The sequence below is a fragment of the Chiloscyllium plagiosum genome, chromosome 3 (genome assembly GCF_004010195.1).
Source record: "Chiloscyllium plagiosum isolate BGI_BamShark_2017 chromosome 3, ASM401019v2, whole genome shotgun sequence".
NCBI lineage: Eukaryota > Metazoa > Chordata > Chondrichthyes > Orectolobiformes > Hemiscylliidae > Chiloscyllium > Chiloscyllium plagiosum.
The window spans coordinates 3,030,437-3,042,440 of record NC_057712.1 but is presented as its reverse complement, the minus strand read 5'-3'; the positions used below and the strand labels follow the sequence as shown (position 1 = coordinate 3,042,440).

Here is a 12,004-nt window from a genome sequence, read left to right as displayed (position 1 = left end):
TGAGGGGTGATCTTATAGAGGTTTACAAAATTATGAGGAGCATGGGTAGGGTAAATAGGCAAAGTCTTTTCCCTGGGGTTGGGGAGTCCAGAACTAGAGGGCATAGGTTTAGGGTAAGAGGGGAAAGATATAAAAGAGACCTACGAGGCAACTTTTTCATGCGTATGGAATGAGCTGCCAGAGGAAGTGGCGGAGGCTGGTACAATTGCAACATTTAAGAGACATTTAGATGGGTATATGAATAGGAAGGGTTTGGAGGGATATGGGTCGGGTGCTGGCAGGTGGGACTAGATTGGGTTGGGATATCTGGTTGGCATGGACGGGTTGGACCAAAGGGTCTGTTTCCATGCTGTACATGACTCTTTGACTCTATGATTCCATAGTTTTCAAACATTTTTTGAAGTGATATTCTATATTAAAAAAGTGCACACAACTTGCAAAATATATTTTCTAATATACCAAGCTGGCTATTGCAGTGAATCATAAAGCTAACATAAGCTAAAAGGGATTTCTTCTACTCAAGCACTAGCACAACTGAGTCCCGTACAATGTAAAATAGGTAGCAATGATAGCATCATTCTGGGAAGTAGAAGTTACTGAGTATACAGTAATGAGGATACAATAGGTACCAGGTATGAATTTACAAACAATTTTAAATACAACGCTGCCTTAGAGCTATGATATCGATAATATTTACACAATGTGTTTTCTTTATTATCAGCATTGTCTTCCCTGTCTTAACTTACGGTTGGTGTGAGTAATGAAGAAATTATGCAGAAGATAATGAGCTTTTTACTTTCTTTTGGCAAAGTGCCATTTTTGCTGAGTTTTACAGAGGGTTTATTGTTGCAAGGCTTAGTGTGGGTGTTTTCTTGCTGTATATCACTGAATTTGCCTCAAGTGCCCCTTTCTCCCAATTCTAGCCTCATTTTGCTATTTCCCATTCCTGGAACAATTTGCCACTATCGGGAAATCCTAGAATTGACTGACATCTCTGGCACCAATGCCATCTTTAAAAGGGTGTTTTTGCCACTGTCTTACTGAAGCTTCCCTGCATGATTTTCTGATATTAGCCCTCAACACTGTAGACAAGAGAAAATAGGTACCCTGATTTCCAGGTAGGATTTGAAGGTCACAGTGGATGGGATGATGCAGATTCAGGATGTCCTTCTCACCCAGGACCAGCAAAGGTCATAACAGCAGACCATGCCATCCTTGTCAGAGCTTACCACCGAAATCAGTGCAGTCTCAGCCTTGTGGAGGAATGGCCAGCACTGTAGAAATAAGGTTTAATGACCTTCTCCATCTGCCAGCTTAAGTGCCACCATCTTCTCTGATACTTCACAATCTCTGCTAACTGTACCTACTTTCCAATAATGCTCAGACTCTACCACTTTACTGCCATCATCATCTTCCCTTAGTTGTTCTCACCTACCTGAACACCTGACAGCACTATTCCTGGATGCCCTTGTGGTTCTTAGTCACTCAGGACATCACCACACCTGATCAGCATTAACAGCTATGCCACCCATTTTCATCTGTCTGAATACCTGTTTCTCTCTCTCATTCCAAGAGGAAAACACCTCATTGTAGAATAGGTCAAGACAGGTGGTGAATTGCCTGCTATCTTCTTTGACCTGATGGAAGTACTGCTAACTTTCTCTGACTTCCAAGACGAAAATTCTTGGCATCTCGTTTACTCACAGCATGGCAGGATAGGGAGCTGTATATTAATGAAATGAGATGAGATCTGCTATTAATAAGGTCATGACCAAACAATAGCTCCCCTTAATGTGCAACTCACTGTTGCCTAGTGAGTATCTTGCCTTGACACCCAGAACTTGGGAAGCAACTCGCTCCATTTTTCAACTATGTCAAGATGGGCCTCTCTCGACTACTTATGTAATTCTGTCACATTTCACACCAGTCGTGTTGTTCAGGCCCCTATAAGATGTGGCTCAATGTGTTTCTTACAGCATCGACAGCAGATTTATATAGCCAAGTGCTGCAATTTATTGCAAATAACATTGCTGTAACATTTTTGTACAACTTGTAAGTTATACCGTAAATTTTTCACACTGCTGCTTAAAGACTGGTGAGGAATTTGAAAGGAACAAGGAAATACAGAACAACTGCTCTCCTAGTGGGCTGTGGAAAAGAGGGGTTTATAGCAAGACACTCTGTGACATTACGAAAGGAATATGTGCATTTTGCAAATATTTTGAGTTGTATTCTGGTGCCTAAAAATCTTGTTATTTCCATTCAAACAGAACATTTTATGGCTCATGAAATAATTTTCCAAACTGGAAGGCTGAACTCATTGCAAATGAACTGATGGTGTCAATAATACAGTCATTTGTACAAAGTTAAAGCAAAAGCATAACTAAGTCTGAATGATTATCAGAATTTTAACCATGTAAGATGTTTTAAAGTAATTACTTCATCAACTACCTTCTTTTCTTTTCCTGGCACATGCTCAACCAAGAGGAAAATCTGTTGCTGTGCTTCTTATCAATGCTAGAATGTGGATGGCAGGATTCTTATGTCCCTGTCCTTGCTTTTTTCCATCTCCAGAGTTTGGTTTTGGATGGGATAGAATTTTTTTTTACCAATATTACAACAGAGTTTTAAAAAGTTAAATTATGATGAGAGGGTGAATAAACTTGCATTCCTCGGGTAAAGGGGGTTGACTGTTATCCAACTAGGATCTTGAAAATATCAAATTTATTCTGGTAATTACAAGGAAATTATTTCCTCTGGCTGGGCAATCCTGAAAAGGGATGATTTGTGGAACATGTGTAATCCTAAAATGAGAGCAAAGTCATTTTATAATAAAATCATGGAGCATCTTTATATAAAGTTTACCAGAAGTTGGAATATTCTCTTGCAAAAGGCTGTGAATGCTGTGTCTGTAAACATTTTCAAGATCAAGACTGATCAATTTTTGTTCGGCAAGGTACCAAGGGATGTGGAGCACAGTTCAATAATTACAGTGGAATTACAATTACAAAAACAAAATGACCTATTCCTAATTCTATAGTAGTTCTAAACAGCTATGCTGCAAAACTGAAGAATTTCCCACCTCAAATGCAACAACATTAATATTTAGGCTGCATTGTAAGTTTCATATCAGACAGCCTTCAGAGTTACTGCAATTTTAGTACTTAAGACAATTCTTCCTGCGCACTCAGAATCACGTGGAATAAACAATGAATAAAACAGAAAATCATCATCAAGGCACACAGGTATCAATATCTGGCTATTAGGAAATGGGTGAATACAGCATCACATATTAACCTAAACACTTGTACGATAGCTCTGGAGGTCAGAAAAATTAGTCTTGCTACCGTGTTTTAAAAACAATTAAAAATTCATTTTGTGGAAAATCCAATACAATGACAAATAATATTTCAAATGTGAACAGAAGAAAAGCAGTTAATTCTCAATTTGTCAGTACATCAATACCATATAAATAGCCCTTAAGTATTAAATGTGGAATAAGTATCTTCAAAATAATCAACATTTCAAGAGCATTTTAAAATGCTTTCAAGTGTTGTATCCAATTTTTCACACATCTTATACAAAGATACAAATCCCCTTTCTACTGTGACTATAATGCAGTTAGAACATCTTTCTCCCTTCAACAGAAAACCAAAAGGTAAACAATACCTCTTGCTAAGGTTAATTTTAAAGATTGGGTACTAGAAGTGAGATTTTTAATTACATTACATGAACGATACATCTACAATAATAATCGGTCTCATGCCAAAAATTGCAATTCTGGGTTCCAGCCAGAAAACACTGAAACTTCGATTCTTCTGCACTAGAAAACATTCTGGTTCTGCACTTTGAAATATGTGCAGAGATGCTTTTAACTGGAACTTGCATTTTAAATATTTAGATAGAGAGCTGTAACAGTTTCCATGTTCTCTAAACATTCAAATTATTTTAAAATAGGCTTAAAAATGTTCAGGATGCCTAACAGATCGCATGGGCACTCTTCCAAAACCCTTTTAACACCATGTTGGTCACACATGTAAGCTTGCAGGGAATCTCCTGCCATTTTTCCCTGGAATCAGAGTACGCTCCAATTAGATCTACATTACAAATTCAGCATCAGGAAACCCTCTTCAAACTGACATTAAAGTGTAGTGTAAATTTAATGTCCATTTGTACCAAATCTTATGGCTGCTATTTTAATTTAGATGATTAGTACCAGATCTTGATGTGTCAGTCAAAACAGCCAGTATTAAAGTGAAGGAGTGACCCTGATAATTTTAAGGCTTACTGAAACCACAAGAAGGCTCCATTAAATTTTATTGCTTTTTGCATTAAAAAAAAATTAACATCTACTTTCGCAGGTGGCTCTTTATTTGGACACAGATCTTGGTATTGAATTAGGCACCTATTCATTCAGAATAAAAATATGCCTATGTACAAAAACAAAATTCCATTCTTCTATCATGTTACTGCTTATTTAGAATTCACAAATACATCTGCAGATTTTATCTACATTCTAATGTTCTCCAGTGTGTAGTAAGGGTTAACATATGGAGAAAAGTCATTTTATACCTTGTTCAATGTTAGCACCAATTCTGAGGAGTTTCAGAAAAATTAAACCGGTTCAAGCCAGATAAATGCAAACACTTCCGGTGTTTGACATTGTTAAAGAGATGCATAGCAGATATGGTTATCTAACAAAATGCATAAATTAAATACATACCAAATAAATCAAATATGGAAACATATTTTTGTTTCATATTAAAAAAAGTCTAAAGTTTGTCACTAGATTCAGTCAATGAATCACATGCTCAAAATTTCTAATGTTAAATATGGAAGTAAAGTTTGAGAAATTCTTCAATTGGATAATACTGCATAAATATGTATTATTGGGATATAATGAACATTGTGAAAAATAATAATTTCAGAACACTGAAACTGAATAAGTGGACTTAACAATCTTTTCTGATCCAGTATATTTCTAAGAACAATTCACAGTATTATTAAGGTTAAAATAAAATTGTGCACTTTTAGTGTTTGTAATTGTTTCATCTGCGCACTCAAAAGTACCACTGGCCTAATTTAAATTTGAATTAAAGCAAACAATGACTGTTTCTCTGTCCTTCCTCCCCCATTATATAAATCAATTGCTAGTCAGTAGCAAACAAAAGTGAGGCCTGTATAAAAATACATTCCCTTCCATCAAGTGGGCACGTCATAGACTTGCAGGCTTTTTTTTGAACACAGAGACCAGCAATGCACTAAAACTATGACCATCAACACAATGACTAATGCATTTCAATGCCACAATTAAAATATTTCAATGCTTATGCAGCCTCACTTTAAGATCCAATTATGATTTGCAAATGTCCAATAACATCTCGCCAACATTGAAATTTGTCATTATGTTATGATATTTACAGTTGCCCATTACAGACAACGCACATACAATCACAGGACACACTACAAGTGCCAATAAAACACAGTGTCACAATGGACTTAGTCAATATTAGCTACCAAACTTTATCTTAGACATTCAATCTAATGCATTAATAAATTACACAAGAACTTTGTTCACAATCTGTTATGTTTGAGTAGCTAGAGTAAGGAACAGATCAGAAGCTTTATAGGGTCCTTCATTGACTTGGAAAAAATATATCATTTTGGAAAAAAAGTAACAAAATTTCAGGAAAAACAAAAGCCCCTCAAAGATTAAATAAAGCTTAAGTCAAAGCTTCATGTCTTGATTAAGTTATAATTGTGTATTTGTGGGTACAATTATCCTAAATGTTAACAAAATTTGAGATCAACTTACCAACCAAAGTCCCTAAAGTATTAGTTATTAGAAATATTTTGAACATCCATTTGTCACAATCCTTACTTTGGCAAAGCCCGTAGGAAAACATCATCACATGGGATGCATTTTAAAAAAAAACATGAATTTTGAAAGGTCTTCCTGTGTTTCCAGGATTTCAAAACAGGGTTTTCTACATAATCGAGAAATTAGTTTTACTTTTGAAAGTTATGGTTTGATTTTTTTATTTAAATACAAGATATTATAATTGAAATTTCTTCAGAGATCTGGTTACACTGCATCCTATAGAGAATAAAATATTCTAATACAGTATCTTTAAGACACTAGGGAAAGGTTGATAGAATTGATCTCTGATTGGCTATTAACAAAAAATCTTTTACTTTTAACAGAAATAGAACTTAACAATCTTGCTTTCAAAGCATTGCATGCTTTAGGAATGCTGGGTGCCAAAAGCATAGATTCTTGTAAAGCTATAAAATTCCTTCATAATAGTCACAGCCAGCTATTAGAGAAGCTGAAAACTAGAATATTGATCCTTATGCCATCTCTAGTCACTATCCAGTCAACTGTAAACTGAAATATCGATCTGAATAGTCAAGTAAATATCGGGTGAGACTGGAAATTAATTTTAGAAGTAAATATCAAAGAAAATCTGTGCATTACTTTATCAAGACTATATGCAAAGAATGTCTGAAATTTTGCAATATTTGTGTCAGTTTTTCAAATACTTATACTTGAGGTGAATTCAAACTTAGAGTACTGTTTAAAATAACTAGCTGTTGTATATATCCTTTTACTGCATTAAATTAAGAATCAGCTGCACACATCCTGAAAATAGTAATTGGGGGAGATGGGTCTGGAAGAGCCAAAAATAGCAAGATATAAGCAACATTTTTAATGCCATAAATGCTTAGTAATTGCCAAGTTTTGTATAATTATGGGTGTTTTAATTGAAGTACTTCCAGTTGGTTCATTCGACTCATTAATCTGTGCACTTCAGAAAATCTCACCCTTAAGAGTTGCATCAACTTTATTCACAAATATGATAAATTTATCTATCCTCTTTGTTCATAATATCATACTTGTTTACAACTATCTTTGGGTTTGTATAGTTACAAGATGGGACACCAATTTATTTAGAAATTGAAATTTTGGGTGAAAATAATTCACATTGCTTGAAACTTCCAATTGTCAAATTAAAAAAAACTTTAGCCAGTGAAACATCATTTCTAAAAAGGCATACATACATATTAAAGGACTTAAATAATTTTGTATTTTGCAGAACTTTTGAATTAGTAACACTAACACATAGGACCCAATATTTCCTAACACATTAGCACAAGCACACTAACTACATCTTATGAAGATCAAAGACTAATTCTCAGTGCAAATACTTCTGAGGAACTTGTATGCTATACAAAACATCACAACAGACATGGAAGCCACACTGATGTATTTAGGGACTTTGGTTACAGACATTTTACAGCAAATGACTAGTTAGTAAGCCCGGTAGCTAGATCCACACGAGCAGTTGCGCTCTATGTGAGACTCCTTCTAGTCTACTTCATGTCAAACTGAACAGATTCTTCCATTACTTTCACATTCAAGCACATGCTATTCATGTCAAACATTCCATGTGGTAACAAATTCCATTTTCTCATCGCTCAAAGTAAAGATAGTTTTCCTGATTAGATTTATTAGTGACATATAAATTGGACTGGGAGGACTGTTTGGCTGATGTACAACAGTCCTCCAAAGAACAGGAAAAAAATTGTTCCTTTGATTTTACACAGAAAAATGGAAAATTCTTCAAAAGACCAGTAATGGAAAGAAGAAAACTCTGATATGATCACATTCTAAATTCCTCAAAAGACCATAGACAATGTATTTCAGCAAGTCTTCACACCAAGGATGGTAATTTATCCTAAATAAACTAAGTGGTGATAATCCACAGCTCATTGGTGACATGTACTTATGTGGTAAACAATTTGCAACTTGTACTAATTTAGTTGGATTTGCTCCAATTTTTCAAACTTTTCCTAGGCTGTTTTCAAGATTCTACACAGTGAAAATTCCCAAAATCATCACAAAGTAAAAGTAATAGAATACACCAGTTATTGTTAGTTTTAAATGCTGAGTTTCTTATTTTTAGGGTGTATGAAGTCAGATTGCATCATGCACAGACTACAATACATTTCACTCACTTGTGTACAATTTATTGTAGCAGAATTATAAAGATTCTGCACTTATAGCAGCAGAGCCTAACACAAAATCTATAGTAATGGATCTACAATTTTCATAATAGTCTTCTTTCATCTATGACCAACTTCTTATGGTAGTGATGTAACATTCTCAAACGTCTTACAAAAATCTTAAAATAACTAAAAGCTGTGTTCATTCACATGATATAGATATGGTGTTACTGAGGCTTATGAAGTAAATTCCAGCGTGTCATGGGTCTAAGTCATTCATATTCTGCTTTCACTTTTGATCGTAAGACTTGACAGCACTGAGACACACGTTTTACCAGATGCCATTAGAATGCCCACCAGGTGGAGCCAAAACTCTAGATACAGGTCGTTTTGGCAGATGATCATCAACTTGAGATCCTGCAAAGAATGAACAGCAAGATATAAGGAACTGCCTTCACCATCAAAATAAGTAAGGAACTACCAATATTATAATATTATCACATTCAGCCAAGTCAATTACGTGAAATCTAAAAATTACCAATTACTTTCATTATCCATAGAACCACAATACAGATGAACATATGAAAAATCTTCTGAAAGCTATCTGATTCAGATAAAAAGTAGTAATACTCAACCAGCGTAATTTCACATATGGTCCATATTATTAAGCAGAAAAAAATTATAATATACCAACGCATTAGAAAGGTCCACAAAACTAAGATTTATGGATTTCACTGATATACAATTGTTCAGTTACATAATTAATCATGATTATTCTTAGAAGTGCTGAGCAAACTAGCTGTGATAATTAGTAAAATAATTTACTTCTAAACTCCAAAGAAAAAGAAAAGGGTGATGAAAACTAGTCATCCCGTCTAATTATTCACCACTTCAATTTTGAAAACTTAAAATGCGTACAAAGAACAATAGATTAATAAATAACAGTTATCTATAGGTAAAAGAAATGTGAGAAGTCCATAAGATATAGTTAAATCTTACCAGATAAACTGAAGCTGGACTCGTGCAAATCCCTCACTCCACTGTGACGTGTCACAGAACGGAATTGGACGTCTGGATGAGCTGGGGTTTCTTTTCCTACATTAAGCACCATCGCCACATCACCTACGTATGGAGCACGATCCACAGCCTTTGCAGTCAAATTCTATAGACAAGTACAATAATACCTTATTATCACTTACGATTTCATTGGAATGCTGCCCTGATAATTTCTCCTCATATAGCCCTCATCTTCACTCCCTTAAGCTCTGGAAGGCAGACTTGAAGGTTTATGGCAGACAACTAGTTTAGCTATTCACTTCAAATAAGGTTATACTACATAAAGCACTATCAGAGAGAATGCTGGAAAAAGTCATTAGATTGGCAGTCATGCCACCCTCCTCTTCAAATTGCCTTCATCTCCTTCCAACAATGCATTCTCCTTCTCTTCCAACAGAATTCAGTTCCAACTTCACTTTCCTTTTAAGTCATTAAATATGTTATGCCTCCCAAATCTGTGTTCATCTTTCTTGCAATTCCATGTTTGAATCCCTCCAATTAGGTTACTGCTGGTGCCACAGTTTGAATGATATCAGTCAAATGAAATGAGCATTATTGCCAGCCCAAGGAGATGGTGGGTCAGGGATATTGTCGATCGGGTTTACAAGATTCTGAAGGGAGAGGGTGAGCAGCCAGAAATCGTGGTACACTTTGGCACCAATGACAAATCCAGGAAAGAGATTGAGGAGCTGAAAAGTTACTACAGAGAGCAAGGTTGGAAGCTGAAGAGCTGTACGAGTAGTGTTCTCAGGTTTGCTACCGGTGCCACGAGATAGTGAGGTGAGGAACAGGCAGCGAGTGCAGCTTAACACGTGGCTGCGCAGCTGGTGCAGGAGGGAGAGCTTCAGATACTTAGAACATTGGGATGCCTTCTGGGGAATGTGGGACCTGTACATGAAGGACGGGTTGCATCTGAACTGGAGGGGCACAAATGTCTTGGGGAGGAAATTTGTTCATGTGGTTCAGGAGGGTTTAAACTAGTTTGGTAGGGGGGTGGGAACCAGAGCTACATATCTGAGAGGGGGGTAGTTGTATTGGGGCAGTGACAGGATGTAGTGAATCTATCAGGGAGGTTTCTCATATGATGAAACAAAGGAATCAGTTAAAGTGTGTCTGCTTTAATGCCAGGAGTGTCAGAAATAAGAGTGACGAACTTAGAGCATGGATCAGTACTTGGGATGATGATGTTGTGGCCATAACGGAGACATGGGTTTCACAGGGGCAGGAATGGTTGCCAAATGTTCCAGGATTTAGAGCATTTAAAAAGAACAGGGAGGGGGGAAAACGAGGAGGGGGGTAGCATTGCTAATCAGAGAGTGCGTCACAGCTACAGAAATGAAGGTTGATGGGGAAGGTTTGTTTACTGAGTCAGTATGGGGTGGGAGTTAGGAACAGCAAGGGAGCAGCCACCTCATTGGGGGTTTTCTAACATCATAGCAGTAGGGTAGATCTAGGAACTCATAGGCCAGCAGATTTTGGAAAAATGCAGATGTAGCAGGGTTGTTGTTATGGGTGACTCTAACTTTCCCAATATCGACTGGAACCTCCTTAATGCAGATGGTTTGGATGGAGCAGTTTTTGTCAGGTGTTATCAGGAGGGTTTCCTTACTCAGTATGTAGACAGGCCGACAAGGGGAGAGGCCATTTTGGATTTGGTGCTCAGCAATGAGCCAGGACAGGTGTCAGGTGTCGCGGTGGGAGAACACTTTGGTGACAGTGACCACAACTGCCTCACATTTACCATAGCCTTGGAGAGGGAAAGGAGCAGTTACCAAGGGAAGATATTTAATTGTGGAAAAGGAAATTATGATGCTACCAGACACTAGTTGGGAAGTACAGATTGGAAGCAATTGTTCCACAGAAAGGGCACAACAGACATGTGGAAACTGTTTAAGGTGCAGTTGTTGCAAATGATGCATACATTTGTTCCTTTGAGACAGGCAAGAAAGGGTAAGATTAAGAAGCCTTGAATGATGAGAACAGAAGAACTTCTCGTCAAAATGAAGAAGGCAGCTTACATAAAGCGGACGAAGCAAGGATCTAGCACTGGTTTAAGAGGATGACAGGCTTACTAGAAAGGAGCTCAAAAATGGACTGAGGAGAGCTGGAGGGGGCATGAGAAAGGCTTGGTGGGAAGGATAAAGGAGAACACAAAAGCATTTTACTCATACGTGAGGAAGAGAATGATCAGGGAAAAGGTAGGGCCTTCTCCTTAGGGATAGCGTAGGGTACTTGTGCGTGGAGTCTGAGAGAGAGGGGAAGCCCTAAATGTGTTTTTTGCTTCAGTTTTCACTAAAGAAAGGGACCTTATTGTGAATGAGAACTTTGAGGAGCTGGCAACAGGCTCGAACAGATCGAGATTGAGGAAGTTAATGTGCTGGAAAACATTAAGATTGATAAGTCCCCAGGGCCAGACAAGATTTATCCTAGGTTGCTCTGGGAAGTGAGAATAGACAATAGACAATAGGTGCAGGAATAGGCCATTCAGCCCTCGTGAACCTACGCTGCACTCCCTCAATAGCCAGAATGTCTTTTCTCAAATTTGGAGACCAGAACTGCACACTGTAATCCATGTGTGGTCTCACCAAGGCCCTGTACAGCTGCAGAAGCATCTCTTTGCTTCTATACTCAATTCCTCTTGTTATGAAGGCCAACATGCTATTAGCCTTCTTCACTACCTGCTGTACCTGCATGCTTGCCTTCATTGACTGGTGTACAAGAACACCCAGATCTCTCTGTACTGCCCTTTACATAAATTGATTCCATTGAGGGTAGTAGTCTGCCTTCCTGTTCTTCCCACCAATGTGGATAACCATACATTTATCCACATTAAACTGCATCTGCCATGCATCTGCCCACTCACCTAACTTGTCCACGTCACCCTGTAATCTCCTAACATCCTCATCACTTTTCACCCTGCCACCCAGCTTTATATCATCAG

At 37.3% G+C, this 12,004-nt stretch overlaps 1 protein-coding gene across 1 annotated transcript in view; it reads right to left on the bottom strand.

Annotated features, from left to right (window-relative positions):
• Positions 1-325: 325 nt before the first annotated feature.
• dpysl5b (dihydropyrimidinase like 5b) overlaps positions 326-12,004 on the bottom strand; it is a 64,985-nt gene continuing 53,306 nt past the window's right edge. The window contains exons 11-12 of the mRNA XM_043676164.1: positions 9,007-9,169; positions 326-8,424 (exon numbers count right to left, since the gene is read on the bottom strand). Of these exons, the coding sequence (XP_043532099.1) occupies positions 8,339-8,424; positions 9,007-9,169 (249 nt within the window). The 3' untranslated portion in view covers positions 326-8,338. The remainder of the gene's footprint in view (positions 8,425-9,006; positions 9,170-12,004) is intronic.